The 23,036-nt window shown below is 48.7% G+C and overlaps 1 protein-coding gene across 1 annotated transcript in view; it reads left to right on the top strand.

The window, feature by feature from the left end:
- Window positions 1-22,763, top strand: part of LOC137163183 (nuclear GTPase SLIP-GC-like) — a gene marked incomplete at its 3' end in the record, with an annotated part of 33,716 nt that extends 10,953 nt beyond the window's left edge. Inside the window, exons 8-17 of the mRNA XM_067563312.1 lie at window positions 78-183; window positions 3,726-3,859; window positions 4,893-5,054; window positions 5,978-6,135; window positions 8,043-8,181; window positions 10,637-10,745; window positions 12,846-12,982; window positions 16,046-16,136; window positions 17,548-17,602; window positions 22,575-22,763. Coding sequence (XP_067419413.1) covers window positions 78-183; window positions 3,726-3,859; window positions 4,893-5,054; window positions 5,978-6,135; window positions 8,043-8,181; window positions 10,637-10,745; window positions 12,846-12,982; window positions 16,046-16,136; window positions 17,548-17,602; window positions 22,575-22,763 — 1,280 coding nt within the window. The remainder of the gene's footprint in view (window positions 1-77; window positions 184-3,725; window positions 3,860-4,892; window positions 5,055-5,977; window positions 6,136-8,042; window positions 8,182-10,636; window positions 10,746-12,845; window positions 12,983-16,045; window positions 16,137-17,547; window positions 17,603-22,574) is intronic.
- Between the last annotated feature and the right edge of the window lie 273 nt (window positions 22,764-23,036).

Here is a 23,036-nt window from a genome sequence, read left to right as displayed (position 1 = left end):
GGCAGTGATGATAGAGTTTTTCTAAAGCTGCTTCAATAACCCCACTTTTTAAATAGTCTCTATCTGGGTTTTTTTAGAGAACACTGCCGAGTGATTCAGAAGTTCTGCACAAGCCTGATCTAGTTTACACAGTCAGCGCCAAAGAATACTGGCAGGAGAATCATCTCACTAAGGAAGAGACAGGTAACATGTAATCGTTCTTTCAACATGAATTGCTAAGATTTCATTGTGCAAGGCACTTACTCTGCATCTCCTGTGTGCATCTCTTACTGGTGATGAGCGAACTTCACAGGTGCAGGAATTTGGTTCCAAGCAGCATCTAAATGTGCAGAAGCTTTTCCCCCAAACTGTGGGGATTACATTTATTGTTATTATTTGTATTACAATTGCACCTGGCGGCCACAACCACAGTCAGGGCTCTGTGCTGCTAGGTGCTGTACGTGGACATAAGAGAGAGTCCCTGCCACATTGTCCCTGCCCTTACAGAATGGGGGAGGCAACCTAGTGAGAGATGATGTGGAGACAAGGTCAGCTCCCAGACTACTGCTCTGGGCAGCACAGAATGGGGCAGAGGTGAGCAGCTCTCAGTGCTGACAGAACAGGTTCAAGACTATTTAGAAAGGCTGGATATGCACAAGTCCATGGGGATGGATGCAATGCATCCGAGGGTGCTGAGGGAATTGGCTGATGTGATTGCAGAGCCATTGGCCATTATCTTTGAAACCTCGTGGCGATTGGGGAAGGTCCCAGATGATTGGAAAAAGGCAAATCTAGTGCACGTCTTCAAAATAGGGAAGGAGGAGCATCCAGGGAACTACAGGCCAATTAGCCTCACCTCAGTCCCTGGAAAAATCATGGAGCAGGTCCTCAAGGAATCCATTTTGAAGCACTTGGAAGAGAGGAAGGTGATCAGGAACAGTCAGCATGGATTCACCACGGGCAAGTCATGTCTGACCAACCTCATTGCCTTCTATGATGAGATAACTGGCTCTGTGGATGTGGGGAAAGCGGTGGACGTGATGTTCCTTGACTTTAGCAAAGCTTTTGATACGGTCTCCCACAGTATTCTTATCAGCAAGTTAAAGAACTGTGGATTGGATGAATGGACTATAAGATGGATAGAGAGCTGGCTAGGTCATCTGGCTCAACGGGTAGTGATCCAAGGCTCCATGTCTAGCTGGCAGGCGGTCACAAGTGGAGTGCCCCAGGGGTCGGTCCTGGGGCCAGTTTTGTTCAACATCTTTGTGATACGACCCGTGCCCAGGGTAGCCAACTGACAATGCCAAGGTCAGGGCAGGCTGCAAAAGGAGAGCGGATTCTCCTCACGCTGGTGGGTGACACTGAAGACCGGCTTCCCAACCAGCCACGAACTGCTTCTGATTACCCCTCACTGTATATCAAGAAGCCAGTTCACGAATGCCCACAGCCCCCTTCACTGCATTTCAGCTCCAGGCTCCCAAACCAGCACCAGGTCCAGCAAAGAGGCCAGTTACTAGAACTCTCTGCTCTTTGCTCAAAAGATTCTCTCTGACCCAAAAGGGTCAGCCACAGCACCAGATCAATATAAGTTTGGATCTTACCTAAAATACCATGCTGGCAGCCAATCCTTTTGTATCTAAACTAAAGGTTTATTGTAAGGGGAAAGAAATAAACCATGAGAGAAATGTTAAAGGGTTAAAGTAAATCACAGATATACAAATGATTAAAAGTCCATTTACATCAGGTTTCTGGAAGAAATGTGGAGTTGCAGGCTTGTATAATTTCCTCTGGTTCACATCCAGTACCTGGATGGGTCTAAGTCCTTCGGTTCAGTTGCAAGATGAATTGGTCCAGAGGTAGGTGTGTGTCTGCAGACTGGGCAGGAACAAAGACAAGATGGTTTCTCTGGCTTGATCTTATAAACCCCCTCCCCCGGCCATGCGGCCTGTGGACAGTCACAAGACCCAAAATGGAGTCCATAGTCACATGGGCCAATCCTGGTGACTCCTCCGGTGTGCCTGGGGTCCATAGTCACATGGGACAGTCCTGATGCTTCATCAGGTAGGCTGCCTGCAATGTAGTCCAGAGTCACGTAAGCAGGTTCTGGTGACTCAGTGGTGATGCTGGCTTCTCCCTCAGGGCCCCTTGCACCTGGGAATGCCTTAATGGGCCATTATGCTGGCCATTGTTCTGCGGCCTTCCTATCTGGGGTGTTGCCCAGGCAGCACAATTTGAAATACAGATATCTCAAATACCTCTATAACTTCCATTTCACATATCTCACGTGAACGTAAGTATTATTATCTTACTTAGCACATTATAACCTTCCTAACAGTACCTGACATGGCATATCCCACATGGATTATTATGATTCTGCCATACTTATGTCACCCAATATACTAAATGCTCCCCCACTCAAGCCAGCCTGCATGACACCCCCAACGCGAGACTGGTGTAGAAAGGAGTAATCGGAGCTCCTGAATACACCTCAGGGGCCCCCCTTATCCAGACAGCATGACAATCTTCATTAATGATCTGGAGGATGGGGTAGATTGCACCCTCAGCAAGTTGGCAGATAACACTAAGCTGGGGGGCGTGGTAGATACCCTGGAAGGTAGGGATAGGATACAGAAGGATCTAAACAAACTGGAGGATTGGGCTAAAAGAAATCTGATGAGGTTCAAAAAAGATAAGTGCAGAGTCCTGCACTTAGGACAGAAGAATCCCATGCACAGCTACAGACTGGGGACCGACAGGCTAGCCAGCAGTTCTGCAGAAAAGGACCTGAGGGTTACAGTGGATAAGAAGCTGGATATGAGTCAGCAGTGTGCCCTGGTTGCCAGGAAGGCTAATAGCATATTGGGCTGCAGTAGTAGGAGCATTGCTAACAGATCTCAGGAAGTGATTATTCCCCTCTATTCGGCATTGTTGAAGCCGCATTTAGAGTATTGTGTCCAATTTTGGGCCCCCCACTACAAAAAGGATGTGGAGAAGTTGGAGAGAGTCCAGCAGATGGCAACAAAAATGATGAGGGGGCTGGAGCACAAGACTGATGAGGAGAGGGTGAGGGAACTGGGCTTGTTTAGTCTGCAAAAGAGAAGAATGAGGGGGGATTTGATAGCGGCCTTTAACTTCCTGAAAGGGGGTTCCAGGGAGGATGGAGCTAGGCTGTTCTCAGTGGTGGCAGATGACAGAACTAGGAGCAATGGTCTCAAGTTGCAGTGGGGGAGGTCTAGGTTGAACATTAGGAAAACGCTTTTCACTAGGAGGGTGGTGAAGCACTGGAATGGGTTACCCAGGGAGGTGGTGGAATCTCCATCTTTAGAGGTTTTTAAGCTGCGGCTTGACAAAGCCCTGGCTGGGATGATTTAGCTGAGGTTAGTCCTTCTTTGAGCAGGGGGTGGGACTAGATACCTCCTGAGGTCCCTTCCAACTCTATGATTCAATTATTCTATGACTCAGGCCATCTGGGGCGGGGCTTCTCTGGCCACTGCAGGGCCCTGGGCAGAGTCCAGCGGGAAGAGGGCGGGATCTCTGTCAGAAGGGGTGAGACCGGGGGCTAGCCTCCCCGAATGGGCAGTTCACATGCCCCACCCAGGGCTATCAACCTAGCTGTGTCTACAGTGAGGGTTAGGTCGACCTTACTACATCACACAGGGTGTGAAAATGTTCACAGCCCTGAGTGCCGTATCTAGGTCATCCTAGGTATAAACCAGGCCTAACTCTGCCTATCTGTGCTATTCCAGAGATCCCCAAGCTGAGAGAGTACATCAGGAATATTTATCTGAAAGAGAAGAAGAAGCTGCTAATGGATTATGTGACAGAGGCTCTCGGAATTGTCCTGCTGGCTGAGAATTTCAACTCCACACAAGACATGGTGGTACGGCTGGAACAGCTTTGGGTGCTTCGATCTGCCTCACTGCTAGCATAGCGATGGTGCAGTGAATATTCCCCTCTCCTCCCACAGCAGCAGTTTCTCTGCACGCTGCCTTCTCCCCATTCCATCCCTGGTCCTTTGAACCAGGCCGCATGCCCCATGGTTCCTAGCAAGAAACAAATGCAAATCTGCTCCAGAAATCTAACAATGAGCTGGTTAGAGTGTAAATACACTATAGCCCCGTGGAGCTTCTCAACTGTGTGTCATACACCCCCTACTCTTCACCACTAATGGGGTTAGTTCTGTACTCAAACTAGGGAGAGGGACTATAGTTTGTGATGCAGGAGAATCTGAGTTCTAGCCCCAGAGAAAGACTAGATGACGAGGAGGTAGAAATCCCTGCATCCTTTCTAAACTACAGCTTATTCTGTGGGAAGGGTCAGTGAAGCTGTGTCAGAGCTGAAACTTGCAGTGTTCCCTAGTGTAGACGTGCCCATGTTGTCCAAGGCCATGTTCTCATTGGCTGGTTGAGTTTTTTGATATGATCACACCATGTGCTACCTCCCAATTGCTCACTGCTAGACCCGTATCGCTGGAGGATAAGACGTATCACTGAGCTCATTGTGTTCTGTGGGAGGTTAAAGCAGTGAAAGGAGGGAAAAAATACAGAGATTCTCTTCTTTTCTCCTTATCTGTAATTGACATTTAAAAGCATGACTGGCTTTACCTGCAAAGGAAGCCACACCCTGGAACCGACCCTGTAGCCCAGCTGTCACTTACTCCCCTCCTTCCTGCAGCCTCCAGCATTAGGCCACGCTAGGGCTTTGGTTCAGTACTGACTCAGAGCACCACCAGCTGGACTGGTGACACCGCCTCTTCCAGCACATTGTGTTCTTTAGATGCCTCCTGTCCAGGTGCTGACCTGACCCAAGCCTGCGCTGCACTTTCTAGCCAGAAGAAATCTTGGCGTGTATATATATTTTGCCTGCAGCATCAGCTGCGCAGTGAGGTGTCCTGTGCTCTTCTGCCATTCCAGAACCACTATCAGCAGAATGACTTGGAGACTTTTGTGCAGGAGAAGATACAGGCTTTGGAGAAGGAGATTGAGAAATGTTTTGCCCAGCTGGAACAGCCTCTTAATGAAGGCGTGAAGCAAGCAAAATTATCTCACCAGAAAGCGTTCTTTCAGCTCCTTACAGTAAGTAGCAAGCTCTCGATTTAGACCTAATGTGCAGCTTTCACTCTCTGGCCAGCAGCTGTCTCCACCTTTGCTTCCCTGTTGCTTATTAACTTTTGAAAAGTGTTTTGAGATCTGTGGGGAAAGTCCTTACCATCTAAGACTTTAAGGCTCCTGAAGTGTTAAGTTTAGTTTAGAATGTGATTTGCTTTTACTTCTTCTAGATCAAATCTGATTTATATTCTTCTGGCTTATAATCACTTAAAATCTTTCTGTACTTAATACATTTATTTGTTTGTTTTATCTAAAGCAGTGCATGTGGTTTGAGTGTGTGTACAGAGCTCATTTGGAGTGACAGAGCTGGTGCATATCAATGTCTTTGATAAATTGACTAACCAATGAGCATGCAGAGTCCAGCAGGCAGCAGTGAACTCTGTAAAACGGCAGTTCCTTGGGTTGCATCTGGGACTGGGGATGGGGACTGGGGGTCACACCACTTCATAATCCCATGAGTGGATGACAGAAACACTCATTCACTAGGTCAGAGACCGCTTGCTTGCAGGCTGCTGGGTGTGGGATGCCACAGGAGTGGGGTTCACACAGCATGTCAAGTGCAAGATGGGCCCCAGGAGTGAGGGTATTGAGGTGACAAAGCAGTATACCAGTCCCAATTGCAAAGGGGAAAGTCACAGGCAGGACGGGTGGGGTGGGGAGTTAGCTGCCCGAAGTACATACCTTGGCTCTCGGACAGGTCAGAGTTAGTGTGGATATGTCTGCTTGAGCTGGAAATTACACCTTCCAGCTCCAGTGTAGACATATGTTTGTACAGATCACAGCACAATGGGGCCCTAGGCTCAGCTGAGGCTATAGGTTCTCCTGCAGTACAAATCGTAAGTGATGTATCCCATACCCACTTCATTACAACTGTGTTTCCAATTATCCAGCGAGACACCGGCTACCAAGGTTTCCACAGGATCCTGACAGCTGTATGCCAGAACAATGGCGTATATGCATCCCCGACCTTCGCCCGCATAGACCTCAACAGTGCCCTCGCTCAGCCCATCTATGACAAAATCGACCCCATGTTCGCAAACATATTCAGGTGAGAGGAGCCCTGCCCCATGCAGGCTGCAGAGATGCTGAGCCTTCTTTGGTAGGGCAGCCTGGGCTCCCCACTGGCCCCACGTTCCTGTAGAACCCTGTTCGCTGGCACTCCTGGGTAACCCAGTCTGGTGCAGTCCCCCACCAGCTCCCCCAGCTCGACTGCAGCTGAAGCATGATGTGAAGTTCTGTGTGAACTAGAACGCTACGCGGCAGCAATGGTAGGGCCGCATGCGTTATTACATAGATCCTGGGGAGATAAACACCACAGGAAGTACCACCCTGCAAGACCAGACCGACAGTTTCCCTTGTGGTCCCTGATTGGTCCAGGCGCTCCATTTAAGCCTGGGAATTTGTGCCAGGATGTGTCTGTGTCTGTGCAACAAGATGAGCTCCACAGCTGCAGTGATAGTCCTGCCTCTTGGCTCACTCTTGGACTCTGACCCAGGCTCTGATCTTGGCTCTGACTCCTGCTTCCTGACCCTGGCCTCTGACTGCTACTGCTCTGACCGCTAGGCCTGACCACCCAAGCCCCAGCTGGCACACATTATTATGATTGTAGAAAAGAATATTGGCCCTGATTCTCATCTATTTTACACCACTTGTCATTGTTATGGTAGAACCTTGGAAGTCCAGTGAAGTATCCTGGCTCCCGCTGTGCTAGGCACTGTGCGGTATGTTAAGAAGACAGGCCCTGTCTAGAGTCTGGGAATCAGACAAACGGTGGGAATGGATAGAAAGAAGAGTAAAAAAATGAACAGGGCTCAGCAAAAAGCAGAAGTCTGAACCACCACTAACCTGGCCCAGGCCAGAGGGGTGATGTGCAGGTCCCAGCAGAGGTGGGTTTAAGGACGGATTAAAAAGAGAATAAGGGAACACCTTGATGAATTTTGCAGCCCCAATTGTTTTCAGTGGGACTGCTCCCACCTGCCATTCAGCTGCAGGATCAGGCCCTTTGCGCTTCCCTTGATTGCACTGTGCCTAAGTAACTTAGAGAAAGGCCACCTTGTGCCCCTTTGGGGTTTAAATGGCTTTGGATACTGGCACATAAGGAAATGAAGAGAGCCTGGCTCAGTTCGGGGCTGACTGGCAAAGCGGCAGGAGCTAGCTGTCTCCCTGCCTGAAAGGAAGGAGCACTAGCCTGCCAGCCAGGACAGCCACCTGGAAGTAAAGCACTGGCTCCCCAGCCAAGAGAAACTGCGAAAGAATCTCTATCATTGGAGGTAACTGACTGAGCGAATCCCAGAGACACTGTGGGGCTCGCCCTCATCATCTTGCGGCTGCCCTACCTGAAAGAGCCTGGGACCACAGCAAGGTGCCACCCAGCACCCAACAGCGCATCCTACGGGAAACAAACCGCCCAGCAAATTGGACCAGAGGAGTCACGCCCAAACTGAACAGACTGATAGGAAGTAGCCCAGGGCAGCGGATTCTGATTCCCTGCTGGGAGGAACCCCTTGTTCAGGGGTTGACATACCCAGGGCCCTGGGCTGGGACCAAATGGAGACAGAGGGCCCATGTCCCCCTACCCACCCAGCCTTAAAGACTGAGGCTACGCAACCCAGCAGGGGGCTGAGAGCCAGGCACTCTAAGTACTAGGCGCCTGACCATCCAAGCCGCCTGTTGTTGAGAGGTTATAGGCACCTGTGTGCACTGGGGTCAAGTGATCTGAGCTGACAGAACAGTTCTTCAGGGATCAGTCCAGATAGCATATTTTAGAGCAGCTCTGTGACTGCTCTAGCTTATGCCAGGGTCAGTGTTGCACCTGGCCAGCCCTGGGATTTGGGGGAAATACAGATGGCTTAAAGCCACCTTTGTCTCTCCTCCCACCTCCCCCTCAGCTGTTTCGAGTATGGGGGATTGAGTCTATTTGTTTTTAAAATGATTCATATTTTATTACCCAACTAGGATCCAAAAGGCCTCCAGAGCCTCGCTGAAATCCTGCCTTGATATGTTCAAAGTTTTGGTACAGCAGAAAATCCGTGATCTTTGGAAGAAGAGCACAGTGGTCAATGACAGTTGCAAGCTCAGGTTCTTCATTGCGGAAGTAAGTTGAGGTTAAGCTAAGAGTGAGTGCTCTGCCCTGCCAGCCAGCGCATCTGGGGTGAGAGTCATCCGGCTATGCTGTCCCTCTGCCTGGCAGGGCCGAGGAGGGCTGTGGAATAAGGATAACAATGGGTGAAGCCTGAAGAGGACTGTGATATGACCCGTGCCCAGGGTTGCCAACTGATAATGCCAAGATCAGGGCAGGCTGCAAAAGGAGAGCAGATTCTCCTCACGCTGGTGGGTGACACTGAAGCCCGGCTTCCCAACCAGCCATGAACTGCTTCTGATTTCCCCACACTGGATATCAAGAAGCCAGTCCACAAATGCCCACAGCCCCCTTTACTGCATTCCAGCTCCAGGCTCCCAAATCAGCACTAGGTCCAGTAAAGAGACCAGTTACTAGAACTCTCTGCTCTTTACTAAAAAGGTTCCCTCTGACCCCAAGGGGTCAGCCACAGCACCAGATCAATATAAGTTTGGATCTTACCTAAAATACCACGCTGCCAGCCAGTCCTTTAGTATCTAAACTAAAGGTTTATTGTAAAAAGAAAGAAATAAACCATGAGAGAAATGTTAAAGGGTTAAAATAAATCACAGATATACAAATGATTAAAAGTCCATATACTTCAGGTTTCTGGAAGAAATGCGGAGTTGCAGGCTTGTGTAGTTCTCTCTGGTTCACATCCAGTACCTGGATGGGTCTAAGTCCTTCGGTTCAGTTGCAAGATGAATAGATCCAGAGGTAGGTGTGTGTCTGCAGCTGGACAGGATCATAGACAAAATGGATTCTGTGGTTTGATCTTATATATCCTCTGTCTTTTGGCCATGTGGCCTGTGAAAGTCACAAGAGCTAAAATGGAGTCCAGAGTCACGTCAGCAGGTTCTGGTGACTCAGTGGTGATGCTGGCCTCTCCCTCCGGGCCCCTCGCACCTGGGAATGCCTTAATGGGCCATTATGCAGGCCATTGTTCTGCAGCCTTCCTAGCTGGGGTGTTGCCCAGGCAGCACAATTTGAAACACAGATATCTCAAATACATCTATAACTTCCATTTCACATATTACACATGAACATAAGTATTATCATCTTACTTAGCACATTATAACCTTCCTAACAGTACCTGACATGGCATATCCCACATGGATAATTATGATTCTGCCATACTGATGTCACCCAATATACTAAATGCCCCCCCACTCAAGCCAGTCCGCATGACAGGGACTCTCAGGGAGAGCAGGACTGGCTCTGTGATGAACTCTGCCTTCTGGCCCACTGAGCTGTACGTTATAGGCAGCACACACAGTGTTTAGCATTTATTACCTGGCATCCATGCAGGGCCATACTCTCAGCTGCAGAAGACCATATTAGCGCAGGATGCAAGTGGGGAAACCGCCTTGACTCCAGGGCTCATTTGGTCCTGGTGTAACTTCGAGCACCCTAAAGGCCTTCAGCGACACTGGCAGTAATGATTCCCCTAGGGACCACTCTGACTGCCAAGGACGGCCAAAGCACAAGGCAAGGTGCTCCAACAACCCCTCCTCCCATTCTAACATGCCTCCTGTGCTGGTCTGGCCCGGACAGTGCAGTGTGTACAGCCAGCAATGTCAGCTGGGGATTCCCATGTGCCAGAGAAATTCCCAGCAGCCTTGCACTGCCGGAGAAGTCCCATGGGAGGGCCAAGGATCAAGCCCCCAGTCTGTAAGATAATCAGACATCAAATCTCTGTGCACCCCAGAGAAGCCTGGTTAGGCTTGAAATAAATAGGATGGATTGAAAATGATCCTGGTCCAAGGCCTGGGATAGTTACACTCCACTCAGCACCATTTCCACCATAGCACCGTAGCTAGACTGATGATATATTTAAGATCCGATCTCTTGTGAATTACCATGACTAGAACCCCAAAAGCATTATACCATTGGAAAGCAATTGGGAGTCCCAAAGTACATAACAGATTAGGTTCCCATCCCTGTAGCTAACAAGAGAACCTACCGCCTTAACTGGCTGGTGATTGTAGTGAGCTGGAGACACTGGGGCAGAGATTGGGCTCTGTTGACTGGACCAGGTTGCAGAGGATGAAAAGACGTCAGAGACTCAAAGTCTGCACCCCCAACCAGGGAATCTTTAGATACCACATAGAACCTGCGGGCTCTGTTCAGGAGGCCGAGGAGTGATGAAGCTAGGAATGAGTTAGAAGTACCAGGCGCTATGTATTCTTTAAGCTGGGAAAAGGTTTGTGGAGTTCACAGACTGTTTGAATTCACATATTTGTATCTAAACTCTGACCTTAAAAATCCCACCCTGCATATTCCACCTGGATTCTGGGTCTAAGCAATCAGCAGTCCACACAAACCCTGATCCCTGATCAGCTCCAATGTTCCAAACCAGTTATTTAGATTGTTTTTTTACAAACAAGGGATTGGAAAGATCATGGCAAATGCTTTAAATTCACTCTTGCAGACAAATTTCATCCTGAGCACACTGGAAAGAGAGATCCTTAAGAAGAAGTTGTCTATCTACCAGTCCCTTCCACTGTCCATCCAGAGTGACCTACAGCCTTACTATGAAGGTAGGACCCTTCAACTGGGTGATCCTACGTTTTGTGATGTTGGCTTGTTCTCCAGCATCAGGCCATGAAGGAGAGATGAGGATGACAAACCTTTTTTAATTTCATTCTGTGACCCGTCCCGTGCCCAGGGTAGCCAACTGATAATGCCAAGGTCAGGGCAGGCTGCAAACGGAGAGCAGATTCTCCTAGCACTGGTGGGTGGCACTGAAGCCAGACTTCCCAACCAGCCACACACTGCACTTCTGAATCCCCTCAGAAACCAGTATAGAAATACACACAGCCCCCTTTACTGCATTTCAGCTCCTGGCTCCCAAATCAGCACTAGGTCTGGTAAAGAAACCAGTTATTTAAACTCTCTGCTCTTTACTAAAAAGGTTCCCTCTGGCCCAAAGGGGTCAGCCACAGCACCAGATCAATATAAGTTTGGATCTTACCTAAAATACCACGCTGGCAGCCAATCCTTTAGTAACTAAAACTAAGGTTTATTGTAAAAAGAAAGAAATAAACCATGAGAGAAATGTTAAAGGGTCAAAGTAAATCAAATACATACAAATGATTGAAAGTCCAGATACATCAGGTTTCTAGAAGAATTGTGGCGTTGCAGGCTTGTACAGTTCCTCTGGTGTACATCCAACACCTGGATGGGCCTTAGTCCTTCGGTTCAGTTGCAAGTGAATTGATCCAGAGGCAGGTATATGTCAGTAACTGGACAGGAACAAAGGCAAAATGGTTTCTGGGGTTTGATCTTATATACCCTCTGTCCCTGGCCATGTGGCCTTGTGGAATGTTACAAGAACTAAAATGGAGTCCAGAATCACATGGGCCAATCCTGGTCACTCTTCAGGTATGCCTTTAGTTTCTTCCTGGGCCCTTTGCTTCTGTAAAGGTTTTGATGGGCCATTAAGCGGGCTATTGTCCTGCCACCTCTCTGTCTGGGGTGTGTCTTATACAGCGTAGTTTGAAACACAGGTACATCAAATATGTCCATAACTTCCATTACAGATATAACACATGAACATAAGCATTGCCAGCTTTCTCAGTGCATTACATCCTTTCTAACAGTACCTGACATGGCATATCTAAATGACTCGTTATGATTTTGACATATTAGTGTTAATCAATATGACAGATGCCGCCCCTCCCCCAATCTAACCAGTGTGACAAATATGTCAAAATCATAACGAGTCATGTAAGGGATGTGGAAGCATGTAGCAATTACTGACCCATCCAGTAAATGAGTCACATGATGAAATGTCTGGAAAGAATTATCGAGAAGAGACTTCATAAAGAACTGGGGCATCAAGTAAGCAACAACCAATGTGGTTTATGCCAGGAAGGTCAACAATAGATGCAGTGTCTGCAGCCCAAATACTGCGGGAGAAACTCAGTGAATTGCATTTAGTGTTTGTGGACTGAGAGTTGCCCTAGAACTGGAAACTCACCTGGAAACTGGGGAGCGGGGTGGTGAGTCTCAGTGTGTCTGGGATCGGGGCTGGTCTGAGGCATACCTATGAGACAAGGGATGGATGCTTGGCGATGGTCATTGTGGGAAGGATGACAGGGCGTGGGGTGACAGGGTGGGTCCTTGTTTGGCTCTGGCTAGAAGGACTGGCAGTGGGGAATCAGACTGGGATCCTTGTGGATGGTTGGAGGAGTTCCAGGAGGATTAAAGAGGAGTGGAAGAAGGGACCAGGAAGCTACGCCTTGGCAGAGGAGTGGGGTGGGGAAAAGTCTGGGAACAGGGGTCGGGATCTGGCACAAATCAATTCCTGCTCAGCATTTCACTGGCATCTCTGCAGCGCCCTGCGGCAGTGGGGCCCCTCCCACTCAGAGCTGTGGTATGTGTGGGCATGGGGTTGGGGGGGTCATTTGCATTGAGGAATATGAGAGAACTTCATTCTCTGGGGCAGCCAGACGGGCTCTTTCCTCCAGCACGACGGCCATTGTCACTGGAAGAGCCAGACAGACGTGCCTTTGAGTGCTGCTGACACTACCCTTGGCTGCCATTATTTTTCTCACCTAAACCCCACCCCCAGCATCTCCTCTGCCAAATCTTTCCTGGTCTTGTCCAGCACTGTGATCACTCCCATCTTTCAACAGAGGCAGCTAAGATCCAGGGACGGCAATCCTGCCAAAAGATGCAAAATATTCTCTCGGAGAACATTGAAAGAGAGACGAACAGGGGGATGTTTGAGCGTGCAAAGGAGAAGATGAAGATGCAGCTCCAGGAACTGAAGGTGAGGAATGCTTCCCCCTGCTCGGTAGGGCTGTATTTATGGATTTGGATGGTGCTATGTGGGAACAGCACAATATCCAAAGAGGGAGTGCCCCAGAGCGAGCTACCCAGCCAGAATTTCGGCCAAAGATATTGGAGCAAACCCTCTGCTCCCTGGGATGTTTAATTTCCTCCTAGAGCAGAAACAACGTGACCTTGAATTTCAAGGTGTCCCTTAAGGCCCTGATCTTGCAAACACATTTGTCTAACTGAACAGGACCATTGACTCCAGTGGAACCACACATGGGTTAAAGGTCAGTGCATGCGTTTTTGCAGAATTGTTAGTATATTTATTATTTGTGTTACCCTAACGCTACGGAGCGCTGGTCCCGGGCCAGGCCCCACTGGCCACTGTATAAATAAAGAACAAAAGGACAGACCCTGCTCCCGAGAGCTTACGATCCAAGTACAAGACAAGAGACAACAGGTGATTAAGGCATAAATGATCTCTCTGCAGTGAGCTGCTTGGAACCCAAAGGCTGTCATAAGAAACACTAGTGATTGCACCATTTTCCTGAGAACAGGCGAATGTTCTAACAATTCGTACCTTCTCTGTATAGAACAAAAAGCGTTTTTTAACACCTGGTACAGTGGAATGAACAACACTTTCCTCAAGCTCCTTAAAACTATGTGCCCCTGGTAACTGTGAGCACATCTGTTTGTAGATGAATCCAAGTATTTTTTTGCAGGATGCTGGAAGATGCCAGCAAGCATTTTGATGCTGCTCTCTATCTGTATACCTGCAATCTGATGGGGTCTGCAGTGAGTGTAAAGGCTGGTTGAACCGGCTGTAGGTGCCTCTGTGTATTGTACTGACCTTAGCTACTGCCTAGATATTACAAGAAGTAACTGTGAGATGCAAGCGGTTCTGGTGACACTGTAAATGTTACTCCCTGATATAGACAAGGTGGGTGAGATAATCTTCTATTGGACCAGCTCCTGTTGGTGGAAGAGACAAGCTTTCGAGCTTCACAGAGCTCTTCTTAGCACTGGAATGGGTTACCTAGGGAGATGGTGGAATCTCCATCTTTAGAGGTTTTTAAGCTGAGGCTTGACAAAGTCCTGGCTGGGATGATATAGCTGAGGTCAGTCCTGCTTTGAGCAGGGGGTTGGACTAGATGACCTTCAGAGGTCCCTTCCAACTCTAATATTCTATGATTCTTCAGGGCTGGAAAAGGTAACCAGAGTTTCACAGCTAAATAGAAGTGAGAAGGATGGTTAAGCATAAGGGTTTAACATGTGGCAGTCGACCACTTTAAATGACGTGGGTAGGTCATAGAACCAAGGAGGGTTAGAAGGTTACAGATTGTGGTAATAAGGCATAAATCCAGTGTCTCTAATCTAGTCGTGATTTTGCTGTCTAGCAGAGTTATGTGTTTAAGGTTCCGGGCTCGTCTTTTGAATCTGTTGTGCAGGTTTCCTTTGAGGAAGAGGACTAAGAGAGCAGATGTGGAGTGATTGGGTGATTTTGGCTTTTACCATTTTTCTGTGCGAGTTCATTCAAGGGTGTAGTGATTGTCTGGTGTCACCCATGTGGTTGTTGTTGGGGCATTTGATGCACTGGAGGAGGTACACCGCATGTTGTGATAGGCATGGGTAGGACCCATCGATCTTGAAAAGGGAATTGTGGGGGGTGCTGATCATTGTAACAGTGGAGACATGTCTGCAGGTTTTGCATCTGTTGTTCTGGCAGGGTTTATTGCTTCACCCTGATGCATGGGGAATTTGTTTCTGATTATGAGGTTAGCGAGTTTGGGGGTTGTTTGGAAGCCAGAAGAGAGAATTGGGAAAAATTTATTTTAGGATGTGGTCCCCACCAAATATGGGCTGTAGTTGTTTGATACTTATGGATTGATTGTGTCAGCCATTCTGTTATCTTGCACAGGATCAATGTCAGACAGACAGACCCATCATTACAAGGTTGGCTGCCCCAGAGAATGAAACTGTTTCATACTCCTTTTGAAATATTGGCACAACATTAGCTTTCTTCCAGTCTTCTGGAACTTCCCCAGTGTGCCAAGACTTATCGAAAAGCAATGTTAATTGTCCAGTGAGCTCCTCAGCCAGTTCTTTTAATATTCTTGGATTTAAGTTATTTGGTCCTGCTGATTTAAAAATGTCTGACTTTAGAAGCTGCTGTTTAACATCCTCCTAAGATACTAGTGGACTGGAAAGAGTGTTCTCATCCTTGTATGCTATGTTGTGTGTTTTCCACCAAATACACAACAGAAATATTACTGCCTTTTCTGCATTAATATCCATAGTTTTATCACTTCCATCTAGTAACAGTCCAATACCGTACCTCCATTCAATAATAGAATGATATTATTCATTATTATTCTTTTTGTCCCTAATATATTTTAAAAACTCCTTCTTATTGTCCTTATCCCTGCTGACCATAGATTTCTCCTTGTGTCCTTTTGCTTTCCTTATCCATTTTCTACAACTCCGAGCTTTTGATTTATATTTATTATTATCAACTCCCCCTTTCTTAGGTAGATATACATATCTAACTATACATATGTATAGATATATTCAGTTTCATGCAGTTCACTATATTCAGCTTTCTTGGCTGAGACTTTAACAGATGGTTCTTCTCTGAAAAGTGACTATAAAATGACATTCTTAGCATCATTTGTACTGTCACTCCAGATGAAACATGCTCTGTTTACAAGCCACCTGCCAGCTCTGTAAATTCCCTTTGGAATCTGAGGATCAGGTTGGGCTCTTTCCTTCCTGCCTGTCATAACCAGCAATAAAAGCTCTCCAAGGTGACCGAGACCCATTGTTACATCTGTGCAGCCCCACAGCCTTCACATGATGGCCTCGGTGGTACCTGCATGACCCATTGGTGGGATTGCACAGGTGTAGTTGATTGTGATTAGAACATCACTGAGAGTTCAGCTGGTGCTGCTCCAGATGGCGCAGACTCTGGCTCCCTCTCCCCTCTCTGAGCTAGTTCACAGGAGCACAAAGCTGTCAGAAAACTTCCATGCTCACGTGCTCCGCAATGTGTTTGCTGCAGAACAAGATCACAACGAAGCTGCGGATGGACATTTTCATTATCCTCAAACTCGCCTTATCTCACTGGGAAGAACCCACCGAGAAGCTACCAGGTAACACTCTGAAATCTTCTCCTGGGTACAGTCAGAATCAGAACCCCTCTGCCTGCTGATGGTATAAAATGATCCGACTAGGGACTCATTGGCCCATGTGCTGGCTTCTCTACAGGGGCAGACATCTGGGCAGTGTGTATGGGGAGAATTCCATCACCTTAGTACATGGAGCTGCAGGGTGGGGGATGCAGTGTGTTCTCCCAGCAAGGGCTGGATGGCTCCGTGGGGCTGGGGGAATGAACTTTGGAACACGGCTACTCCACCCTCCCTCTGTGAGGGCAGAGGCTGCATTTCATGCAGATTCAGTGGCCCCAGTACATGCCCCATACAGCCATCATGGAGGGGCTGTAGATGGAGCAGGGAGGGCTGCATGGCAACCTTGCACCCTGAGGGCCTACCCTACCTCCACACATACTGCCGAAATACTCAGGGAGCTTTCTGTTGACTTCACTGGCTGTGGGGTTGGGATAAGTGACTTGCTCAAGGGCTCAGAGGGATGCTAGCAGATCTGGGAATCACACCGACATCTCCTGAGTGCCAGTGCAATGCCTTAACTACCAGGCCATCTGTTCCGTTGCTGCCTCTGCTGCATACTTCTGTGTAGCCTTGGGTAAATCACTTAATTGCTCTGTGTCTCGGTTTCCCCATCTGTAAAATGGGAATAATGACACTTTACCAACCTTTCCAAAGTACTTTGAGCTCTATGGATGAAAAGTTGTAGGTGAGTGCTAAGTACGATTAACTCAAGAGTAAACAAAAATATAAGAGTGAAGGTTGTCTACAAAGACACATGTCCCATCCACGACTGTAACTGGCAAATGTCTCCAACAGCCAGAGATGGGACACCAGATGGGAAGGGCTCCGAATCACTACAGAGAATTCTTTCCCACGCGTCTGGCTGGTGGGTCTTGCCCACATGCTCAGGGTCTAACTGATCGCTGTATTTGGGGTCGGGTAGGAATTTTCCCCCAGGTCAGATTGACAGAAACTCTGGAGGTTTTTGCCTTCCTCTGCAGCGTGGGGCACAGGTCACTCACTGGTTTGAACTAGAGTAATTGGTGGATTCCCTGTAATTTGAAGGCTTTAGATCAAGATTTAAAGACTTCAGTAACTCAGCCAGAGGTTCTGGGCCTACTACAGCAGCAGGTGAGTGAGGTTCTGTAGCCTGCAATGTGCAGGAAGTCAGACTAGATGATCATGATGATCCCGTCTGGTCTTGAAGTCTGAGTCTATGAGGTATTAAGGCCCTGATCTAGCAAAGAACTTAAATACATAAAATAGCAACCCTTGTTTTCCTTCATTTGCCTGGAGGAGTAGAACACTTTCCTTGCTACAAAATACAGGGAAATGGACGCTTGTTTTTCAAAAGAAAGACAACTAACCATGTTTTAATCTGCTGTTCTTTTTGCAGACTTCCAGGATGAATACAGAGAAATTGAGGAGATTCATGAAACACTGCAAAGAATGTGACGTTCATAAAAAGAGACAACAACAATCATAATTGCTCAGGACATGATTTTTTTCTGCATTTAAAAAAAAAAAAATTCAGGGGATTTTTTGAGGTGGGAATCTGCAAATTTTCTTAGTTGCTAAAAACAAAAACAAAAAAGCCAGTTTTGGTTTTTTTTCCATGTTTTCATGAAAATCAAAAATGTTCCATGCGTTTTGATGGAAACTTTTCTCCCTGCTCTTGTGCTGTCCTGTCCCTTGACATGTTCAGGGCGTTTCACTCTATCCTCTCCAAAGCCTCACTGTCCGGTTAATATCAGCTTTGCAGCCAGAGCAATAAAAGCTAGCACAGCAAACTGTCGTGCGTCTATCAGCTCCATCTGTGTTTGTCTGTCTGTCTACCGAAATATAACACTTGACAACGAATGTGATGGGGGTTCCTGGGGTACAACCTGGACTGTGGGACCACTAAGCCTTTTGTTCCACCAGCCCTATCCTTCTCCCACTGTGATTCTGTGTCAAGCCATAAACCTCTGGCCGGTACTTCACTTATACAGACATCCACAGGCGGGGACACACCCATGAATGCTTCTCCCAGCCACTCATGAACTAACAAGAGAGAGGCCCCAGTCACTTCCCCCCAGCTCCCAGCCTTGCATCCCAGAACTGTACCGCCCTGCACTGGTCAGAAGCCTGGCCAGTGTGAGTTCATTACCCAGTCCACCTCTCCATCAATGTGGGGAGGACAAACGCTAGCCTTTGTAAACTGAGCTGAGGTTTCCCAAGCACTTCAACCAAAACACACTGTTTTAGGTAAAATATAAAACAGATTTATTAACTACAGAAAGGTAGATTTATGTGATTATAAGTAGCAAGCATAGAGATCAGAGTCGGTTACTTAAGAACTAAAAATAAGTTTGCAGTCTGAGTTCTACAAACTAAACCGGATTTGAATCACGCAGTGTCTCACCCTGACAGATGGTACAAACAGGATTCTGTTCCTCAATGCACAGACTGGAATTGCCTTCCGGCCTGGGGCCATCTTTCCCTAGATCAAAGTGTTTGTCCTCCAGACGTTTCTTCCAAGTGTTGAGCTGTGGGGAGAGAGAGGCCAAGTGTTGATGTCACTTTCCCCCTTTTATAGTTTCTTCCAGCTTGCTGGAAAAATCTATGCTTGTGACCTGAGGTTTGCTCTGCCCCCACTGGCAAAACAGTGTCCATTGTGTACATGCTCTCTCTCTGAAGTATTCATTGTATAGTGGATTCTTTCCTTGATAGAATCATAGAATATTAGAGTTGGAAGGGACCTCAGGAGGTATCTAGTCCAACCCCCTGCTCAAAGCAGGACTAACCTCAGCTAAATCATCCCAGCCAGGATTTTGTCAAGCCACAGCTTAAAAACCTCTAAAGATGGAGATTCCACCACCTCCCTAGGGAACCCATTCCAGTGCTTCACTACTCTCCTAGGGAAAATGGTTTTTTCCTAATATCCAACCTAGATCTCCCCCACTGCAACTTGAGGCCATTGCTCCTAGTTCTGTCATCTGCCACCACTGAGAACAGCCTAGCTCCATCCTCCCTGGAATCCCCTTTCAGGTAGTTAAAGGCTGCTGTCAAAATCCCCCCTCATTCTTCTCTTCTGCAGACTAAACAAGCCTAGTTCCCTTAGCCTCTCCTTATAAGTCTTGGGCTCCAGCCTCCTAATCATTTTTGTTGCCCTCCGCTGGAGTCTCTTCAACTTGTCCACATCCTTTTTGTAGTGGGGGGTCCCAAAACTGGACACAATACTCTAAATGCAGCCTCTCCAATGCTGAATAGAGGGGAATAATCACTTCCCTCGATCTGCTGGCGATGCTCCTACTAATGCAGCCCAATATGCTATTAGCCTGATTGGCAACCAGAGCACACTGCTGACTCATATCCAGCTTCTTGTCCACTGTAACCCTCAGGTCCTTTTCTGCAGAACTGCTGCCTAGTCCATCGGTCCCCAGTCTATAGCTGTGCATGGGATTCTTCTGTCCTAAGCACAGGACTCTGCACTTGTCCTTGTTGAACGCCATCAGATTTATTTTGGCCCAATCCTCCAGTTTGTTTAGGTCCTTCTGTATCCTATCCCTACCTTCCAGAGTATCTACCACTCCGCCTAGCTTAGTATCATCTGCAAACTTGCTGAGGGTGCAATCTACCCCATCCTCCAGATCATTAATGAAGATGTTGAACAAAACTGGCCCCAGGACCGACGCCTGGGGCACTCCGCTTGTGACTGGCTGCCAGCTAGACATGGAGCCATTGATCACTACTCATTGAGCCCTATGATCTAGCCAGTTCTCTATCCATTTTATAGTCCATTCATCCAATCCATATTTCTTTAATCTGCTGATAAGAATACTGTGAGAGACAGTATCAAAAGCTTTGCTAAAGTCAAGGTATATGACGTCCACCGCTTTCCCACATCCACAGAGCCAGTCACCTCATCGTAGAAAGCAATCAGGTTGGTCAGGCATGACTTTCACTTGGTGATTCGTTGTTAACTGTTCCTGATCACCTTCCTTGATGGTTGTTGATGAGCCATTAACGATGTCTGGCTACTCCATTGCTATACCTGAAAGGCTGGTTGTGGGTGTTCCTAACCTCCCAACGTATTTCAGTAGCACACACGTAGCAAAACTTCACATACAGTGATGTTACACACATTCCAACAGGATATTAATGTTCAACAGAGCGAGACTGTTTCGTATGATACCTCACAAGGCATACGTGGTACAAAACATATCAGAATGATATGACAGTGGTGAATATGGGGGTTCCAGGGTGTTGCTCTGAGGTACGGAGTGCCACACTGAGAAATGTATACCCCATATAGGGTTACCAACCAGACATTTCAGCAGGAGTGCCAGAACCTCCCCATCCCGCTCCTCCCCTAACACCCCAGCCCTGCCCCACCTCGTCCCTCCACGATTCTGCCCCCTGTTCATGCCTTTTCCCTTCTGCCCCAGTCACTTTCTGCTCTTCCCCCTCCTGCTCAGATTGAGAGGGGCTCTCACCTGTGGAGCCGGGGCTGGGAGTGCAGCCACCCGATGCCAGCGAGAGGCAGCCCCGGCTGAGTAGGGGCTGGTGTGGGTGATGAGCTGGCATCTCCATGCCTCCCCCGCCCGCAGTAACTGGACTTTGGGTGTCCGGTCAATAGATCTGACCAGACACTGTCAGGTCTCCTTTTCAACTGGCCTTTCCGGTTGAAAACCGACACCTGGCCACCCTATTCCAGGCGTGTCCAGTGTTCCCAGTGCCTAACAAGAAGATGGAAAAGTAAGTAAATAATGTGCTAAAAAAGGGGTTCAGTTCACCTAGAGGCACAGACGATCGGAAGAGAAACCAGAGTAACAGGCAGGCAGATTGATTGACCTCTTGCAAGCAGGCAGGTAGAGAAACTGCTTACCTGCACTGAGGGTCTATAGGCAGTAGAGGGAGCCCCAGAACAACCAAAGGAGTGTGTAAGGTGTAAACACAGCTCCCAGCCAGGTGTGGTCGAGCACAGATAGTGCCATAACCAAAAAAAAATCCTGTGGAAAAGGTGTCCAGGAAGTGTGAAGTCCAGCTGGAGAGCAGTGAAATGGCACCTTTTGCGGGCAGTGTTGGTTAATTCAACTGCTGCAAATCGTGGGCGATGCACCGCCAACATCACGAGCAATTTGTAACCTGCAACACCATTCCAGGCAGGCAGTGAGTCTCCACCTTGCTGTCAGTGATGTGTCCGGAGGCACATGGACAGCTGCGTCCGGCGTGACCTGTTGTCTCCAGCTGTGCCCGGAACTGCCACGAATGCCTCAAGTAATGCAGATGTGCAGGGATATTTTTCTTCTACTTCATCCATAAGGAGAAGATTATGGCACGGAATCCGTGACTTCTGGAGATCTCCGTGATGTTTTCTGCTTCAGCCTTACAGCAGCGGGGCTAGTCCTGTCACCTGGGGGGCCTCCACGGCTCCCAGCTGCTAGCTCCAAGTTGATTTGGGTGGTGCAGGGACCTGGAGCTCCAAGCCACGGCTGGTGGCCTCTGCAGCTCCCACGCGCCACAGGGAATGGGGGGACCCGGAGCTCCAAGCTGCCCTGGGCTGTGGGGAGGCTGCTGGCGCTCCAAGCTGCGATGGGCAGTGGGGGGACCTGGCAGCTCCCTGCCACTGGCCATGAAGCTCCAAGTCACCGTGGATGGCAGGGTGACCCAGAGCTCCCTACTGCCATGGGTGGCGGAAGGGCCCCACAGCTCTGAAAGAATCCCCAGCTATAGGGAAACAGGAGCTCTGAGCTGCCACAAGGCCCCCCACGGCTTCAAGCCACGGCCCCACAGGAAGGTGGGAGGCCTGCATATTTGGAGCTCCTGGCCCCTCAGCTCCAAGCCATGGTGAGCAGCGGGGGGACCCTGAGCTGTCAGTCACAGCAACATGCTGGGTCCCCGCTGTCTGCTCTGCTGCTCTGATCCCCCCTGTCGGGCCCATTTTGTCATAGTTATTTGTAGTAAAAGTCAGGGACAGGTCACGGGCTTCCATGAATTTTTGTTTATTGCCCATGACCGCTCCCTGACTTTTTCTAAAAATAACCCGTAGAATATAGAAAGAATAGTTAATGGGTTTGTGCTTTAAGATAGAATAGTAAAGTACATGGCTTGGGAAAAGGGCTGTCCGGACGCTAGCTCAGCACAAATAGAGGGCGAAAATTAGAAAGGATGAGCTGACTGCAACTGAACTGACCAGCAACTGAGCTGACCACAGCCGCTTGGGTAAAAACAGGAAGTGCCAACCTGGTCACTGTGAACATGTCACATGACGTAACCACACAAGTGACACTGTTCACTGGTTGGTTACACACTGATCAAGCTGATCAGTTTGGTGATCAGTTTGAGGGTATTTAAACCCCTCAAGTCAGTCAGCTAGCCCCTGACTCAGCTGTTGTCTAGCCGGCTGTCCCTGGGCTACTTCCACCCCCCGGTCCCCAGGTACCTGAGGGTCCTCCGTTTCCTCGGGCTCGCGGGGGTACCCGGCACGCGGCAGGCCCACCAGTCCTTCCTCGTCGATTGGCGGCAAGTTGGGGAGCTCCTCAGCCGAGGGCAGCTCCTCCAGGTCACCGGGCTGCTGGGGTTCCCCGGCGTCAGGCAGCTCCTCCAGGTCCGCACCAGCCTCAGCGGGTATCTCCCACCCACGGGCCTCAGGGGCTCGGTCCAGCTGCTGGGGCTCTGCGGCCCGGTCCAGTCACTGGGGCCTGTGGAAGCTCCTCCCCTCTGTTGCCAGGCAGATTGGCCTGGCGGGCCTGGAAGCGTCCGGTCGGGGGTTGCGACCGTTCCTTGGGCCCAGGCTCCAAGGAAGGCCACAGCGCCTTCCTACAGCCACGTACTAAAAGAACGAGGGTCTTTCTCACATCATCCATATAACAGAATCACGCTTTGGCCCTACATTATCCC

Source organism: Emydura macquarii, unplaced genomic scaffold, assembly GCF_026122565.2.
Source record: "Emydura macquarii macquarii isolate MOO-44397 ecotype Brisbane River unplaced genomic scaffold, CSIRO-AGI_Emac_v2 contig_2478, whole genome shotgun sequence".
Classification (NCBI taxonomy): domain Eukaryota; kingdom Metazoa; phylum Chordata; order Testudines; family Chelidae; genus Emydura; species Emydura macquarii.
The sequence above is the reverse complement of the archived record's forward strand: the minus strand, read 5'-3'. Positions and strand labels throughout refer to the sequence as shown.